Genomic DNA, 19572 nt, shown 5'->3' with positions numbered 1-19572 from the left:
TGGCTTCAGAGACAACAAGAGTTTACAAGATGCGATAAAGGCACCGTAGTATGAGCGCTTGCCTGAACACTTTTCAGGCATGGCAACAACAGGTTCGCCGGCATTGTACAGTAGTGGAGACTGTGCAGGAAGGAGGCAGAGCAGCAGCTTCAGCAGATTGCCTCTTAAAATCCCTCTCTCTGCGCAGCAAGGCCTTCTGGCTGGCTTGGAATTCCTCTATGGCTCGCATCATAGCAGTTAGGTGTTGTGTGAATCTGCAAGTGGGTCAGGTGTTCTTGCGGGTTCTATGATAGAAGCTAAGCTATTATGTCACGGAAGGGGAGCTTCCCTATAGCAGGAACGGAAACCGGTTGCAGAGAACCAGATAAATAAAATAGTCCAGAATGTAGTAACAGACAAGGGCATAAGAGATATCATGGTCAATGTAGGCAGCAGAGATGCAGGGTTAAAACAGGAAGCCAAGGGTGAAAATCTAGGGAATCCAATGATATGGGGAAGGTAACAGGAGTGGAGGAAGATTATAGTGCTTGGCCTCTCTGTGTAAAGGGCAGCAGAATAACTCAGCAAAGAAGTAAGGAACAGGCTTGGCTTTAAAGCCCACAGGATAAAGGAACCAGTTGTCCATGGAATGCAGGAGTGGCTGATCAGTGGGAACTTATGGAATCTGCAGCAGGCAGGGGTGTGTCCATTAGACACTCCCTGCACTGATCCTGGGCAGGAAACACACTGTGCGTGTACACGTGGGTTCTTGCACCCCTGAGGGTGCACAGTCACACCATTTTGTCGTGAATATGACGTTGTTCAGGTAAGGAGGACTGTTTGCTTCATTACATTGCGAGAAGCAAAATGGTGCTATCAAGGCATTTCATCAACACTGTTGTGTACTATGGGGCACACACTGATGCTCCGTGGACCAATCAGATGGGACCCCAGCTGCAGATTTGGGTGTTGCTGAATGAATAGACATCGCTTGGGAGAAGAAAGCGATCTTAGACTTTAAACTCATGACGTGCCAGGCGCATCAAATGTCTCCAAAGAGATGTTTTTCTGTGACATGTCTGGCACATCAACTGTTGTCAAGGGTTAAATATGAAAAATAATACCTTATATATCCTTCTCATATATTATAAATTTCTTCTTCATAAATAATGAAATTAATTTGCAATACTTTGTAATAAACAGCACTGATTTGTTAACATGTAATAGCTAAATGATATAGCCTTTCCCCTTAAAAATGGTTCTCATGTAAACTGTTCCACTTTACCTCATATTGATCTCCCACACACAGCCTTGCAAATCCAGCCAATCCTGAAATACAAATAATTTAGTTTTCTTATTTTTTCATGATGCAAAATATTCTGAAAGTTGTATTACAACTCCAGCTAACTAAAATACCAGGTTGTCAAATCTTTAAGTCAATAAGGTAAGTGTTTCTGAACCTCTCTTTCTCCGCAAATCTGTCTGCAATATTCTGTTATTTTAGAGTACTTCGGCAAAAGAGCTGAGTCACAGGGACAGCCTCTCCCCTGTTCCTTAAACTGGGAGAGCTGGTGTACCCGGATGGTCTGTGTTTTTACAGAAGTGTGCCGGATGCCTTTACAGAAGACATGGGGACAAGCGGAAAGACGACGTAAGAGCAAGAAGATGCAACATAAAAAGCAGAGACGACATGGAAGAAGAAAAGGTAGGGGGACACTTAAACCCAACTATAGGCCTAAAAAGTGTGGCCTATAATCAGGACAATACAGTGTATATACGGCTGCATGAAAAAGAAAATACACCCTCTTTGAATTCTATGGTTTTACATATAAGGACATAACAATCATCTGTTCCTTAGCAGGTCTAAAAAATAGGTAAATACAACCTCAGATGAACAGCTGAGTGTCATGATTTATTCAACAAGAATAAAGCCAAAATGGGGAGGAGCCATGTGCAAAAAAAACTGAGTACACCCTTACTGCTTCCATAGGAATTAAGATGTAGACAGACTGGTAGCAGACAGGTGGTGCTAATGAAATGCTCTTGATTAACTGATCAAGTGTGAACCACCTCTATAAAAGCTAAAGTTTTAGCAGTTTCCTGGTCTGGAGCATACAGGTGCCAAGGAGGAAAGACATCAGCAATATTCTTAGAGAAGCAATGGTTGCTGCCCATCAATCTGGGAAGGGTTATAAGGCCATTTCCAGATAATTCCAAGTAAGTCCATCATTCCACAGTGAGAAAGATTATTTTAAAGAGGAAAACATTCAAGGCAGCATGGCTTCGATTTGCAAAATTGCAAAACCACAAGCCTTCTTGAACAATATCATTTGGACAGATGAGACCAAAGTGGAGATATTCATACCAGCTGTCAAGAATGGTGGTGGAGAGGTGTTGATTTGGGCTTGTTTTGCAGCCACAGGACCTGGGAAACTTGCAGTCATTGAGTAGACCATGAAATACCAAAGTATTCTAGAATCAAATGTGAGGCTATCTGTCTGACAGCTAAAGCGTGGCCAAAATAGGGTTGTGCAACAGGACGATCCCAAGCAAATAGGCAAATCTACAACAGATTGGCTGAAAAAGAAAACAATCAAGTTGTTGAAATGGCCCAGTCAGTCCAGATATCAACCCGATTGAAATCCTGTGGCGGGACCTTAACAAAGATGCGCATGAGCAAATACCTGCAAACCTCAATCAACTGAAGTAATGTTGTAAACGATATCATAAATATCATCATGATCCGGTGTAATATGTCATGTGTTTTTTTTTCTGAGGTTGTATTTACCTAATTTTTTGACTTGCCAACAAACAGATGACCTCACTGAAAATCTATTGCACAACTTGAAACTTGTGGACCACAAGTGATGTCCAACCAACCTGAACAACCTGGAGCATATCTTCCAAGATGAATGTGCCACAATATTGTGTGCTAAGATATACATAATGCAACACATGATCCTAAGATTCTGTCTTATTTTTGCATAGCATATATCTTATAGGATGGGATATCGGAGAGGAAATGGGATAGAATATAATATCAAAAGTAGACAGCAAGAATTCTTACCTTTCATCTTAATGTGAAATTCTCCAAGCTGGCTTTCTAGGTCATTCTCCAACACGCACATTTTCTAAGTAAGTAATAAAATATATATATTTAAGCATGTCAGTTTTCTGAATAATTCAGAAGATAAAAAGGATTTAGGAGACTGCATTTATATCTTCTCTTAAATAGCATTTGATTTATGCATATCAACTAACGTTAGTCCATTTTTCAAAAGAGCGCTGTAGTAAGGTAGAACATTGTCTTTTGTGTTTCACAGATTGCGGTTATCAGCCTTATTTTTTCATCTTCGGCACAGCTGTTCCCGTAGCAGTACAGTTATGACTGATAAATTGTGCTGTGGGAAACAGTTGCATTCTCAAAACCCATATATATATATATATATATATTTGGACAAGCATTTAAATGTCCATATAGACATGCCTGTCCTTTTCTTCGATCTTAGCGTTAGGATCGCCTCCTAAACGCTTTTAAAACGGGCGGATGTTGACGCCCCGGGGAGGGGCCAGAGATGGCCCCTTTGTGCCGATCATGGCGTTGCTGAATGCCTCGAGGTCGAGGCATTACAGCAACGCCGTTTCGGTGCAGAAAGCGAAAATAGTTCGCTTTCTGCACCCGTTTAAAGACGTGCCGGTCCTGGCACGTCAATTGACGTTATCGACTTGATTTTCGGTGACGTGCCCGGACCGGCAATTGTCATCAAGGGGTTAAGCTGATGTTTGCATTGTCACTTTAAATTGCACACATGGTTAAGGATTGTTGTAATTAATCTGTTTTTTGCTATATAAACTCACTGCATTCACATGTTTGCCATGGCTCGATAAAGATCGTAAGGTCGAAACGTTGCCTGTGTTGCTGAATTAAATATACCTCACTGAACTACTGGAGTGCTGAGCGACTTTATTTGTAATATTGTGGGGTGCTGCTGGAGCCCAGTTCAAGCACCAGAAATACTGGAGTGCTGTTCTGCTATTTATACATTGGTACCAGTGTTGTTAAGACCTTCTCACAGACTCACCTAAACAGTGCCACTCTACAACAAGCAATAATGTTGTCAGTTGGAAGTAAGAGTCGACAACTGACCCCCATGTTGAGTATTTGATCTCTTAGAATGTTTGATCTCATGTAGGTTTTGGAGTTGAGTGATGATAATAGAGGATTGTCTAGTAACGGAATTAGTGGAGAAGGATAGGGCGGCCATTGGTAACTTTTGTTCAATCGTCGCCCGATTTGAATTGTAGGAGTGATGGTGGGATGTAAGAATTATATTTGGTGTGTTTCACTAGAAGGGAGCCAAAGGAGTGATTGTAGTTTATCCAATGTTTCTGCATCGAGTAAGAGATCCATTTGGCTACTCTTTGGAGATTAATTTGCTTTGTAATATCTGTTAGGGAGTGCGAGGGCTCCCCAATGTTTGGGACAAAAAATAGTTCTGTATTGTAATTTGGTAGAGCTCCTGCACGTGATGCATTGAAAGAGGTATAAAATGCGTTCATTTTATAGCTTTTATTCGGCCTAAGCAGGTAATATCTGCCCCTTTTTGAATAGCCCAATCTGCCCTTATTTAAACAACAAGTTTAAAGAGAAGTTCCCTGTGAACAGTAAAGTAGTGTCTGGGTAAGCCAGATACCGAAATATTTTCTTTTCTGGTAACACCATCTGAAAAAATAAAGGAATTGGAGTTTCTCAGCCTCTGGGAGTGCGGTATAAATGTTTATTATTTCAGATTTAGCAATGTTAATTTTTAATTTAAACTATAGAGGGGTTCTAGAGTAAGTATAAACAGAAGTGGTGAGAGAGGGCATCCCTGCCTAGTGTCACTCGTAATTTGAATAAAGTACGTGTATTCAGCCTGCAAGGTGGAGGGACTCGGGGACCTGAGGTCTCCCGGGAGGGTCTGGAGAGACCTTCTTGGGAACCTGTTTGTTTTTTTAATGGACACCTCTCCAAAGCGGTCACACTGTAACTGTATTACACATGAAACTCTATGTTTTAAAAGGGAAATTGGCCGGCTGGTGCATTGGGCTGGATCTTTTCCAGGTTTAGGGATTACATCAATAGAGGCTTATAAAATGTCAATGTAAACCAAATCGGGAGTCCTGGCAGAGACAGTGGTGTTAAAAGGTTGGATTGATTCTTCCAATGGTTATGGGTAATTCCAGGGCCTGTGTAACCGCAGGATCCAAGGAGGCTTTTCTGTGGGTAGTTAGATAAGCTTGCAGATCTCTGGCCTAGTGTGTGGTGTTGAAGGCTTCACCATCCTTCATCATTGTGGTTTCCAATGTCCCTGTTACTATGTAAAGTAATCTGGTGGTCTACTATGTAACTTTATAATTCTTCTAAAAGGATACAGCTATATGTTGGAATGTACACCAATAAAATTATTATTTAATTTAATTATTATTAAAAAAAAGAAAAGCACCAAGATATTTTATTTCCATGGCTAGCCAAAGTATTATCCCATTTAAAGGGTTAGCACCTAGATGCCCAAATGAGGATTATAATGACAATAATTACACTTGCCACTAAGGAGGGAAAAGACACAGAATTCCCTTATTAAGTATTGACATAAAAACCTGGCTAAAATACTAGCATTGAGACTCCAACCTTGCATACCCCTCCTAGTGCATACCCCTCCAAGTTGGCTTCGCTTGGGGGAGGGAGGCAAAGGATAACATCGTTCAGGCACTGGAGGCCATGCAGGCAATACAATGGGAGGGCCACCACCTACTCCTACTGTCTACTAACACAGAGAGAGAGTGGCACGGTCTCTCCTGTGGGCAACCCTCTCTTGCCTGGGGTTGGCATGAATTTGATCTTACTACCTTAGCCTCCCCTATAAGCATAGTGCCATGTAACCCCTGGTTCCCTTCAGGCCTTGATGGCTCTTTTGATCGCATTTTCCACCTCTCTCTCTCTCTCGGTCTTTGTGAGATAGCTGATGGCAGGGGCTTGCTCTTCCTTGAATCTTTAATTTTAACAAGAGACCTCTCACCCTTTGAAAACCTTTGCTAAGATTTTGTTCCAGCCATGAGTATCTCCAACATTTATTATATGCTAAAATACCCACATATATCGTAAAGTTTGTTATGAAATGGGAAGAGACCCTTGCACCAACTGACCCAATAGCAATGGGACAAAATAATTTTGCTTACTCAGCAATGCTTCTTCTTTACACTATGTGGTAAAGTGTATGGGAGAGTGGTTGATGGGATATTTATCTCACCTGGTTTCCTCAGCCAGGCACGGTAGCAAACCCAGGAGCCCTCAGGTGAGGCTTCCTAAGCTCATTACTGGGGAGGAAGCCTTAAAAGAGAGGGCTGTTAGGTTTGCAGGGGGGAGGAGAAACTGAGTGAAGGAGCAGCTACAGCCAGCGCTGCAGCCCACCAGGTATGAAGCTTTACCTAGGGAAAACCTGTTACTTTGCTTTGTGCCAGACCTTAGGCTTGTAGAGAGGTATCCGGATGTTTAGTTAGAGCCGGACAGGCTTAGAGTTTGTTTTGTTTACAAGGTGCTCTGTGCCTACAGCATTTAAATAAACACGCTTTATGTTTGAAACCTGTGTGAATACTGTCATTGCCGCCCCATGCGTGAGCTGTTCCCTACAACTAATACAGGAAAATGCATACAAACGTCTCACATTTTGGTATAAAACCCCTGTGCTACCTTCCATAATCAATCCGTAGCTGTAAGTGTGACCCAGTGGTGAACTTTTTTACATATTGTCACACGCGTCGCAGCTCCTACCTCCGCTGCTGTCACGCGCCCTGCAGCTCCGATCGCGGCCCAGCCTCCGACGCGGACGCACGCCGGCATCACGGCCCAGCTTCATTGCCCTCGGCCGCATGGACACCCGCAACCCGGTGGCGACGTCACGACGGCCCGAGCCGCTCCCAATGGCACCCGACACACGCGACGCACACATCGGCGAGGCCCGTGACGTGAGTACCTGTTTCCTATAAATTCCTCAGTCTTGCTGTGTCCTTTGCCCGTTCTAAGCGTTATACTGCTTTTGGGTGTGCTGTTTTTGTGCTTTAATATAAATTTGATCTTGTGTACTGACCTTTGGCCTGTTTCTCGAACTACGATTTTCCTCTGCCTGCCTACGACCCGGACCGTTTAACCGTTTTGCTCCTGTTCTGCCTGCCCTGATCTCGGATTTGTTTGACCTCGCTGCCTGCTATTGCCCTCGACCACGGACTGTGTATTTGATCTGTCTCTTAGCGGAGCCTTTTGCGTCCTCCTGTTGGAGATAAGGTACCTGTCTGCTTAGTCGGATCCACCTCTTCTATCTATACCATGACACATATATATTGGAGCTGCAGGTGAATCAAGCCATACTGGGAGCAAATAAGAGATGTCTTTGACAGATAACCCTCCCCAATTCAGTCCAGCAAACCTGTTACACCACACTAATAGACAGATGTCTTGCTGTAAGAAGTCAATAGTTAAACCCTTTTGATAGAGATCTACTCCTCCCCCCAACACTAAAGGATTTGGTCATTTAGGTGGAAGAGATCTGACCCTTTGAAGAGATCTCACAAAGCTCTAAGGATCATATGGAGAAACACAGAGCCACATGATTCTATTGGCTTTAACTACTACAGAGTGGTGGTTTCTGCCATCTGCTCTACCCCAGAGGTTGGGCGCTCGGCTTGTATGAGATCTAGCTAAGTTGGTCCTCTCCCCAGGAGTTTCACAGATGAAGAAAGAGAGAAACAGTAAAAGATACATATGTATTCATATATAGAATGTTTTTCTTTCCCCCTCCCCCTTCAACTTATTCTGCTCCTTGCTTACTTATCCTTCCCCCAAATGGTAAAATGACAATAATTCGAGGTTTTAGGGTTGCAAAATATCCATAGTAAAGAAGAGGCTAACAACAGAGATCACAATTGACTGTTGCATGAGCAATTCACACAACTAAGATCATAGTGATTTTAAATTTAAAACAAGAACAGCAAATATATACAAATACACACAATTGGCCACACCTCTGTGTATTCCTTGTAGCCTTTTCCAGCCTCTGAAAGTGACTCCCGGGCTTCTTTGCTTCCAGGGGAGGCACTGTAAGCTTTTACCATGTTATGGGCTCCATCCCTCAGTCTGCGGTGAATACAGTATGATTCATACAACTCATCAATCTGAAAATGAGCAAATAATAAAGGTCAACTATACAGTTATGTTTTGCCACTACAGTAAATAAGTTATTATGTTATACGTTTATCACTAACCTTGCTTGTGTGAAATTCTAGCCTGCAGATAAACCTCTCAACGGACTTCACTTGCTAGAAGAACATAGAAAAAATAGTGAGGAACAGAAGTAGAAAAATACCGTATTGGCCCGAATATAGGCCTATATACTTTTTTCCGGCCTAAATTCGGACTCTAGCGCCCAACAGCCGGGACATGCAGTTCCGGGCGCCCGGCAGGCAGCAGGGTTAGGATACAGATCCCCCGCAGCGGTGCAGGGGACCCGTATCCTACTCTCTGATAGGTTCAGACAGCCCCCCCTGCCAGCACTTCCCGCGGGGGGAGTGCCGGCACGGGAGATTGTCTAAGCGCATCGCGCAGATGTTCACCGGCTGCGGCGATGCGCGCGTAAACAACCTCCGCTGCCAGCACGTCTGCACGATGTGCTTTAATTCCCACAAGGGGAGTCCCAGCAAGGGAGATTGTTAAAGCACATCGTGCAGACGTGCCGGCAGCGGAGGTTGTTTACGCGCATCGGTGAACGTCCGCACGATGCGTTTTACCTCTGCCCCCAAGACTTACCAGAGCTGAGTGCCGGCACCGGAAGTTGTATACGTGTATTGTGTAGATGTGCCCCGCTGGTCCCACAAGACACCCCGAGAGTCTGCTCTGGTAATTCGGGGGGGGGTGCAGAGTGGCAGCATATCTCAGGGGAAGGACAGAGTGGCAGCATATCTTGAAGGGGACAGAGTGGCAGCATATCTCGGGGGTGGGGGGGACAGAGTGGCAGCATATCTATTACAAAACTTTTCCTTTAAAAATGCACCAAACTTTTAGGGTGCGGCCTATATTCGAGTGCGGCCTATATCCGAGCCAATACTGTACATATGTTAAAAGTGTTAAAACAGCATGTGTAAATTATGTTGTTCCCACATTGTGATTTACTTCGTACTTTTGCTTTGAATCTATGTAAATGTAAACTTTACATCCTAATGAAGCCATGATGTATAATTAAATGTGCAGAAGTCAGGTCAGCTTTACAGAATATCCTACACAGGACAGATAAAAAATTAACAAACTACAGTGCTCAGTTATATAATTGTATGTGTATGTGACAGGTGTATTCTTTTCTGCTTTAGATTAAATTGTTGCAAACTAAATGTACTAAATTCTTTGAGCATTCATTAGGAAATAGCAAGAAATATTCTTACCTTATCCAGATCATACAGAAAGCCCTATAGCAAATAAAAAAATATATAAGAGTAGTTATGTTGTTTTAAGTATATAAATATATGTCATGCCATACTTCTCTAATAAAAAAAATTAAATATCCAATAAAAGATAACTAATAATCTAAATATACATCATGAAAATCGTGAATAATCAGGTAAACAGAAATATTTGATGGCAGATAAGAACCATTTGGCTCATCTAGTCTGCCCATTGTTCCTGATGTAAGAGGATTTGGTCAGGTCCTGTAGAGAGGATAGCTTTATGTATAACCCATGCCTGTTTAACACCTTAAGGACCAGGCTGTTTTTTTTTCTATCTATAGTGAACATTTGGAAAAAACACTTTTTTTTTTTTTACTATTATTTGAAAAATATTTTACTCATCTATAAAAGCTAATGAGAACCGGTAAATATATTCTACGATTTGTCCACAATTTAGAAATACCCAAAGTTTTTTTTGGAAGTTATAGAGCAATAAATACAAGTACTATTTTGCTATTTCAAAAAATGTTTTCCAATCTGGCAATCCTGTCCCCATGCCCTATTAAGGAGATCTTTGAAGCTGGTCAGTGCAATTTACCCCCATCAAACCACATATTTTTTTAAATTAAACACCTCAAGGTATTTCAGATGCTGGTATTTTAACACTTTCCATGCACTAATCTTACTAGCTTTTTCTCAAACGTTGTGTAAGTAATTTATTATACAGAGCTAATTTTAGCACTTGCTCATAAAAAAGCTTTTATTTTTTGTCACACTCAATGAAATAGGAGACACAATATCAGGCAGGACCACAAGGATGATTCGGAGCCAAGGTCAGGGAGACAGAAGTCAGGAAGAACAAATAACTATCCAAGGTCAGGGTACCAGATGTCAAGATCAGCGAAAAAACAAACCGGTATCAAACACAGAAGACTGTATAGGGAAATGCACACGGAGGACAGGCACTATAACATAGGCACAGCCCTCAATGGTTTCTGAGAGCTTAAAAAGGAACTGGAGTGTTTTTAGCACCATATTTGAGCTGCAGGTATTTAGTCTAAACCTTATGCCCTGGTAAGCGAGTAGGAGAACATCTTTTATTGGCTTGTTGTTCTTGAGTTTGGGCAGCCTGTTCTAGGGTTGCTTGGACTGACATCCAAGTAGAGCAGATGGTAGTAAGCCTCTCATCCAGATCCGGAAGAAAGAGAGCGGGAAGAGGACCTAGAAAGGGTTGTGGGTAAAGACCATACAGGCAGTAGAAGAGTCACCTTCCTGTGGACTCTGCAAATGGCAAGAGGTAAACCCAGTCATCCTGATGATCGTTAACGAAAAGTATTGCCCGAGGTGTTGATTAGCTCTTTCGGCTGCTCCATTGGTCTGAGGATGGTAAACTGAAGAGAAGGCAAGAGATATTCTCAGAGTTTTAGTAAATTCTCACCAGAAGCGTCTCAGGACAAGGGAGAGGTTGGAGTAGACAGCTGTTCTGGAACTATGCGACACGCATACATCCAGGACTGTGCGTCAGCCTTTGTATTCTTAGATTCCGGATGGTAAGTCAACACGAACAGAAACCAGGATAAAAAACAAGCCGATCTAGCCTACCAAGGATTAAGGCATTTGGCTGACTCGATATACTGGAGATTCTTATGATCAGTCAGAATCAACGTAGGGACTGGATCGTTGATCACCTCATAAGCTTTCAAATCAGATGTCCGCCACCATATAGTATATGCTGGATGTTGATGCCCCAGGGAGGGGCCACATCCCCTGCAGTAAATTTTGCTGTTGGTGAATGCCTTGACATCAAGGCAACAGCAATACCGATTTAAAAAAAAATGGATCTTAGGTCACTTTCCAGGCTTTTTTAATGCCATTAGTTGTTAACTATTTTTCCATGACGTAATTGGCATGTCATTGGTCGTTAAGGGGTTAAAGCCCTCACTGTATTAGCCTCCTCCACTTCTGCTAGGATACTGTTCCATTTATCAGCTACCTACTTGGTAAAGTATAACTTTCTTACTTTACATCTGAGTCTCTGACCCTCTAGTTTTAGACTACGACGTCTTGGAAGTCATATGGATGAATATGAATTTGGCGGATGCCAGGAAAATACTACCTTCCGGAATGCATAGTGCTTTCTGCACAGTTTGATGGAAGAGGGATAAGGGTCTGCGGCTGCTTTTCAGGGTTTCGGCTAGGCCCCTTAGTTCTAGTAAAGAGTAATGTTAATTTTAATGCTACAGCATACACAGATATTTTAGACAATTGTATGCTTTCAACTTTGTGGCACCAGTTTGGAGAGGGCCCTTTCCTGTTCCAGCAAACAAAACAAGGTCCATAGGTTTGATGAATTTGGTGTGGAGGAACTTGAGTGGCCTGCAGAGAGCCCTGACCTTAAACCCACTGGACACCTTCGCTATCACCTTACAAACGGGTGGAATGTGTACAAATTCCCACAGGCACACTCCAAAGTCTTGTGGAAAGCCTTTTCAGAATGGTGGAGGCTGTTTTAGCCACAAAGAGGATGATGGCTTCATACTAATGGCCGTGGTTTTGGAATGTGATGTCCAACAAGGTCATTGGTCAAATTTATTTGTGTGAACCTGCTGTAGCTCTGAGACAGCATGTAAATTGGCACCTGTGTTAGGGTTCTAGGGTTAAGGTTCTAGGCAAAGTTTTATGAGCAGGAAATCACAGGGAAAAATGTACTTCCAGACGTCATAGGATATTACACATTTTTACAGAAGCCAAAATAAGAAGCAAAATACTGTCAGTATAATATTTACCAGTCTAGAATTTCTCTTTGAATCTCTGATTTGACCTGTCAGTTTATCCAATTCCATCTGGTGAACTTCTAGGTAGGCTCTATAAAGACAAAAAGTAAAGTCAGCAGCCACATTACTTTTTCGGTTATTGTGGATCAAAATAAATTTTTCTTTATTCTAAATCTTGACATTTGTTTTATATGACTGCTCTAAATGACCTATTGAAGACCACGGCTATGGGGCCAGAGCATTGTTTGTGTTTTTGCTATATCTTTCTTCAATTATTTTCTTCTTTCCCCTTTAGTGTACCCACTATATATATACACTCACTGGCCACTTTATTAGGTACACCTTGCTAGTACTGGGTTGGACCCCCTTTTGCCTTCAGAACTGCCTTCATTCTTCGTGGCATACTTTCTTCAAGGTGCTGGATACATTCCTCAGAGATTTTGGTCCATATGGACATGATGACATCACGGAGTTGCTGCAGATTTGTCAGCTGCACATCCATGATGTGAATTTCCCGTTCCACCACATCACAAGGGTGCTCTATTGGAATAATATCTGGTGAATGTGGAGGTCATTGTAGTATAGTGAACTGGAAACCAGTTTGAGATGATGTGATCTTTGTGCATTATCCTGCTGGAAGTAGCCATCAGAAGATGGGTACACTGTGGTCATAAAGGGATGGACATGGTCAGCAAAGATACTCAGGTAGGCTGTAGTGTTTAAGCAATGGTCAATTGGTACTAAGGGGCCCAAAGTGCTTCAAGAAAATGTCCCCCACGCCATTACACCACCACCAGCCTGAACCGTTGATACAAGGCAGGATGGATCCATGCTTTCATGTTGTTTACGCCAAAGTCCGACCCTGCCATCTTAAAGAAGCAACTGGAATGGAGACTCATCAGACCAGGCAACATTCTTCCAGTCTTCCATTGTCCAATTTTGGTGAGTCTGTGCGAATTGTAGCCTCATTTCCCTGTTCTTAACTGACAGCAGTGGCACCTGGTGTGGTCTTTGAGTTACTGTTGCCTTTCTGCCCATTCTTCTCTGACTTCTGACATCCACAAGGCATTTTAGTCCACACAACTGCCGCTCCCTGGATACTTTCTCTTTTTCGGACATTCTCTGTCGCCTAGAGATGGTTGTGCGTGAAAATCCCAGTAGGTCAGCAGTTTCTGAAATACTCAGACCAGACAGTCTGGCACCAACAGCCATGCCACATTCAAAGTCACTTTAATTCCCTTTCTTCTCCATTCTGATGCACGGTTTAAACTTCAGTAAGTTGTCTTGACCATGTCTACATGCCTGAATGCATTGAGTTGATGCCATATGATTGGCTATTTGTGTTAACAAGCAATTGAACATGCATACCTAATAAAGTGACCAGTGAGTGTATATGTATATAAAAAATATATAAATATATATTGGTACAATGGGACAATAAGGCTTATATGAAGACATTCTTTTATGGGGGAGAGGTTAAAAAACACAATTATTAACAGTTTCACAGGTATATAGGTTTTCTAGTTTCTTTATTTTTTTTTTTACCCCTACATAACCCAAAACCTAACCTTATCTAACTAATTCCCCACCAACTAACCTGATGTACATTAAAAATTACATGACACACTGAGCAAGCAGGCACATTGATGGCCATGTAATCACGGCATCATGGGACCATTTCTTCTAGGTACATCTTATCATAAAGTACCTAGCATGTCATTGGCCACAATAGGTTAAAGACAATTTTCAACCTTCAGAGATTACTTGCATTATTTCATCAATAATTAATCATTTTAAATAAAACACTTTATCACAAGAATGCAGAGATTGTTGGAAAAATGTGTTCTATCTGCTAGAGCTAATTAGAAACCATAACCAACTTATGAATGGGCGAGTAATAACTTAACCCCTTGACTGCTAACGACGGCATGGTGCCGTCGCTAGCAGTCCCAGTCAGGTGCTAACGACGGCACTATGCCGTCGCTAGCACTATCTTACCTTGATGGAGGTCTGTGGACCCCCATCACCACCTACCCAGACGATCTGCCCCTCATATTGAAGGGCATCACTGGGACCACCCGTTCCGGCCGGTAATGACGCGATGACGTCACTGCGCAACTTTATTGAAAACTGACAATTGTCAGTTAAAGAGGTATGGGGGCATGCTGCTTAGATGCCTGTATCTCAGGCATCTAAGCAGCTACAAACCCGCAACATATACCGTTGGAAAGGTAATCGCCGTATATAGATTGTAAAAAAATAATAAAAAATATTAAGTTAAAAAAATAAAAATGTACAAAAAAAGTAAAAAAAAATGATTTGGGGGTCTCTAAAGGCAGATAAATAAAGATCAAAATTGCCTAGAGACCCCCAAATTAAATTATCTAAACATAAACTAGTTTAACTTTAAAAAAAAAAAGTTTAAGTATTCTAGCTAAATGATCACTGTGGTAGCCAATGTTACCACAGTGATCATATAGCTATGAAAAAGTCACATTCCCTTTTTAAAAATGGCCGATACTAAATTTTAACCCCCATGATCCCTTTGATCATGGGGTTAAATTTAGCCAATGGCAGAGGAAGGCAATTTTTGAAATCCTGATGAACTGCAAATATTATTAAAATCAGCCATTTAGCCTGTGCGGTACGTGAGTAACCATCTCATCGCTGGAGCGCCTTGCATTTTTACTGCAAAACTTATTTTTGCTGTAAAAGTGATTTTTTTGTTCTCCCTTTACCATCATTGTAAGGGGAAAGAATGGTGTGTGCTTCTGTGAGTGAATGTATGGAAAGTATGGTGTGTGCTTCTGCGAGTGAATGGAGATATGAAAGGCGTGTGAATGGTCAGTAATTAGGGTTGAAGCCTTGACGTGGCATTACTGCTCACGTAAGAAGTTAAATTATGGCACAAAAAGTACATATTTGCAAAAACTACACCCCTTGGCGAATCAAATGAGGGGCTGCATGTGTTTCTAATACAAACCTGGAGTGCGCAAGACACAAATGAACATGTGGCTATGGTTAGAAAAAACATATTTTCTAGCCAAAGCGACATATTCCATCATTATTTGTGCACTCAACTTTTGTCCTAGAAATACATGTAACCCCTCATTTGAAGCTCCAAGGGGTGTAGTTTCTTGAAATGTGTACTTTATGTACCCTAATTTAACTTCCCAGATGTCTAGACCACTTTAACTTCAGATATGGCAGATTGGAGAATCTTGTTAAAAAATTGTCTTAAAACATTTAGGGGTGATGCCTGCGTTTAGACAGCTCTAGACAGCTGGTAAGTTAAATTATGGTACATAAAGTATATATTTTCAGAAACTACACCCCTTGGCGCATCAAATGAGGGGCTGCATGTATTCGTAGCACAAGACTGGAGTGCGCAAGACATAAATGAACTTGTCGCTTCTAATTTAATTTTTTTTTTATTTTTAGAAGTGTGATATTCACTTATTTGTTGTGCACGTCGGATTTGTGATACAAATACAACTAAGACCTCATTTGCTGCAGCTGGGGGTGTAGTTTCTAAAAATATATAGTTTTGTTGGCATATTTTAACATCCCGGGCAGCTAGAGCTGTTTAATTGACGGCAGCCATGCATTAAATTTAAAGATGTCTTTTGTGATAGTCTAATAAATTTAACTTTTAGCTATAAAATATTAGAAACACACAGTCTACTGTTCTCAATTTCTGTTTATTTTAGACCGGTAACCTACTACAAATATTTAGCAACACAGCTTTTGATATTAGAGTTTAGAAAAATAACATTACGAACTAGTTTTTATTGAGTCGGAAGTGAAAAATTACACTTTTTTCCCATTTTTGGCTTTATTTTGCAAACCTAATGAGACATACACATATAAAAATGGTATATTTGGAATCTGCTGGGTGTGCTGAAAAAAACAATATATGGTTTGTATAGTTTATTCCCAAGAAATTTACTTCTAAACGCGTTTCAACGTGAGATGCACCAAAATGCCGAAAACCAGCTTAGCACCAGGGTGGGAAATGGCTTAGCAGCCAAGGGGTTAATGAGGAATACCATGACATAGGTGTATTTACTACACCGAACTATAAAGGCTTTACTTAACTCCTTACTCCTAAGGAGGTACAATAATGTCCTGAAGGACTTTAGAACATAATATTATGTCATAAGGTCTTTGCACTAGCTACTAAATGTCCCAGTTGATACAGGGGTTAATCTCTCTATACTGAAAAATTAGTTCTCAGAATTGCTATCCAGACCCTGCTCAGATCCCCAATGCTGAGTGGTCACAGCTACTGTAATGAGTAATGCACAGTGGAGGTCAAAGTGACAAGAGGGAAAAGCAAAGTTTCATTAAAAAATTAAAAAAAGGTTTTAAATATAGTACAATACAGTACAGTTAAATTTACTGATCCCATGTCACTACGATATTATAAAGGGCTTAGTTCGGTTACAAGAGATTTTTGAGTTCTTTGAAAACACCAAAGGGTTCCCCAGTCGAAGTGTAAAAATAAAATTATTATTATTTCATTTGTTTTCATTTTCGTACATTTGTATGAATTAACACATTTAACAAAAATGTTTAAATTAAAATTCAGCCAGAATCCAAAAGTATGTGTCATCGTTAGTGTTATGGCACAACCATAACCATAAAGAGCACCTGTCTCTACCAGTTGCTAGCCAACTGAAGGGTTCAATTGTGAATATTGTGCTAGAGGAAAATAAAATGAGAACTTACAAGGTTTTGCATGTTCTCACACATTCAGTAAACCAGGTGGTACAACACAAATGTCACTTTAAAATTTACACTAATTGCACTACAAATTACCACATCAATATTTTTTTATTTTTAAATCTGATGTCGCAGTTGAAAAGTCTTGGTTATCAGTGTGGTTTTGCGTTAACATTGCAATATGCAATGGAACCATTAACATTGCAATATGCAATGGAACCATTAAGGAACCTTTATGAAGCCGTGCAAAGCAATTGCTCTGAGTTCATTCTCTAATGATGTATGGTACTGACAGGTTCAATTGTGATGTTATCCTATTGATAAGACCACTTGTGGTGTCTCTAAACATCCACTCAAAAACGAACATTTGCACAAAAATAATTTACCATGTGTGCCTGATATTTAGGTAAACGCTGGATTTTTTTTTCATACAAAAGAGATTTTTGTATGAAAAACATCTAGCCTTTACCTTACTATTCTGTCATTAAACAGAGGTCTATACAAGTCCCAGTTGATCCTAATCCTGTTCTTTGCTAAATTTGTTCTATGGAGTCACCTTATATTAGAAAGCCTTAACAATATACATGTTTCTTACCCCAGGCCCTTTTTTAGGGCATCATACACTTCATCCACTCTCTCAGGCTGAGGCACCTTCGGAAGAGGTGACTTGTGTGACACTGAAAACATCCTGCGTACTCTAGAACCAGCCTTTCGAGAAACCGTTGGGGTGTGGAAGGCTGCTAAATGTCTGTAAAGGAAAACAGAGTAAAGCCAGTTTAGCTCTAAAATGAATATACAGTTTAAGTGTCAGCTCAGCAATGCATATGATAGCTTCCTTTAAAGTCTTGTGTGGTCCTTCAAGCGCTTAGAGTGCTCTGCAGAATTCCCTATATGCTAATTCCTCTTTCCTCATCCCCAGCTATTGGGCTGTATGATGTAACATAGTAAAACACATTATAATTGAGGTTGGAAAAATACACAAGTTCAACTGTGCTGCTGATCCAATGTATCTTTACTTCAAAACCTGATTTCTCACTGGATCAACAAGCTATAACACAGTTAGGTGAAAAAAAGAGAAATTCCATTTTACACGGATGGACAAAACGGACTTGTTCCCACAAACGTTCCAAAGGTATATGGAGAAAGAGAAGAAAGCACAGACATGTAGGTAAAGTTAATACACGTGCTTTATTTACACACTTACATTTAAGTGAGGCATTGAGACCAGCTCAAGTGCTTAATTGCATAAAACACCTTAAAACTGTGGCACTAGCCAGGGCTTCTTGGATCAACGCACACTACCTTCTGTTCATCTGGAGAAACCAGGACCCTGTATCTACAGACACTGCAGTTTACAATGATAAACAGTGACTGTGTTCTTCTGCACCCTACGCATTCATAAATTACATTTTTAGTATCTTGTCAGGATTCTATCCTGACTGCAGGATAGTTCAAGTTTTACCCTTTGTTTGCTATAATGAATGTGCTGTGTATTTCTGTTCAGCTGTGTTTTGTTATGCTATTACCCTGCCTCCCTCACCTGAAGCCTAGACCACTCACACCTGACCTAATGAACATGCTTTATATCTCTGCCTCCCAGTAACAGAGTTGTGAGTTCATTAAGTTCTTTGGAGCCACAGTTCATGCCAGACTCTGGATCTGTCTATTGGACCGACCGACCGACCGACCGACCGACCGACCGACCGACCGACCGACCGACCAACCACCTTTTGGATTTACCCTTTTGCCAGCCTGTTACCTGTTTGACCTGGCCTGCCTACTGGATATCCCCTTTTTGCTTGCTACCTGTCCCAGAACCTTTTGGATACTTATCTGGACTTTTCCACCTTCATGCTCCCCAGCAGTCTGTATGCATGATATGCCTCCTACTCTGCTGCTTACGGTTAGATGTTTGCTTTGCTTTGTGTAATATACCTATAACCAAACATTCCGCTTGTGTCATTTGTGAAGTGCGTTTCTATCACTGTGTTCTTACACTCCTGCGCTCTGGACTCCAACATCCAGTTAAGGGCTGCAATATGATGACCCTGACATATCTAAAGACATTTTCATACCTATTTAAAATGATTCTCCAGTGGCGAAACTGGAGAAAATGAAAAAACCCTGTGCAAATAGCACGGGGTTACATGTGGTTGTTGGGGAGAGTAGTGGCAGTGCAGGAGTTAATTACAAAGGTCAGGCAAAGGACAGCTGTGGAATGCTCTGGAATGCCTCACGCTGCTTAGTTTAACGCCCCTTTTTTGAGGTAATTTGCGCTCGCGAGCAGCTCGCGCCGCTTAGTTTGCCCGTGCTTTTTTCTAATTGGTTGCGCTCGGGGTTAGCTCGCGCTAGTTTTGGGCGGGTTTTGCACCTATAAAAGAAGAGGTTCTGAGGTACCTGTGGCACTTACCCTGGCTGCGTTAACTGACTGCACTGACCTCCGGGTCTGGTGAGCGGCGGTTTTCAGCAAGAGCCACGGGGAGCAGCATGGAAGAGCTGCTGAATTGTCTGCGAGAGCGAGCCGGGAGAAGAGGATTTCAAGATTGGCTGAAGACTTGTCTTTCATCTGCTCCGGTTGCGGACAATTTGATGCTGCCATCTAGCCGGTTGGAGCTGGAGACGT

At 41.5% G+C, this 19572-nt stretch overlaps 1 protein-coding gene across 3 annotated transcripts in view; it reads right to left on the bottom strand.

Annotated features, from left to right (window-relative positions):
* Positions 1-19572, bottom strand: part of RIPOR1 (RHO family interacting cell polarization regulator 1) — a 234713-nt gene that overhangs the window by 143875 nt on the left and 71266 nt on the right. For all 3 annotated transcript variants that reach the window (XM_053449343.1, XM_053449342.1, XM_053449344.1), the window contains exons 3-9: positions 17545-17697; positions 12237-12315; positions 9448-9471; positions 8278-8331; positions 8038-8187; positions 3047-3110; positions 1265-1308 (exon numbers count right to left, since the gene is read on the bottom strand). In XM_053449343.1, the coding sequence (XP_053305318.1) occupies positions 1265-1308; positions 3047-3110; positions 8038-8187; positions 8278-8331; positions 9448-9471; positions 12237-12315; positions 17545-17697 (568 nt within the window). The remainder of the gene's footprint in view (positions 1-1264; positions 1309-3046; positions 3111-8037; positions 8188-8277; positions 8332-9447; positions 9472-12236; positions 12316-17544; positions 17698-19572) is intronic.

Source organism: Spea bombifrons, chromosome 10 (assembly GCF_027358695.1).
Source record: "Spea bombifrons isolate aSpeBom1 chromosome 10, aSpeBom1.2.pri, whole genome shotgun sequence".
Classification (NCBI taxonomy): Eukaryota; Metazoa; Chordata; class Amphibia; order Anura; family Pelobatidae; genus Spea; species Spea bombifrons.
Note: the sequence above shows the minus strand (reverse complement) of the source record. Positions and strands in the feature narration are given on the sequence as shown.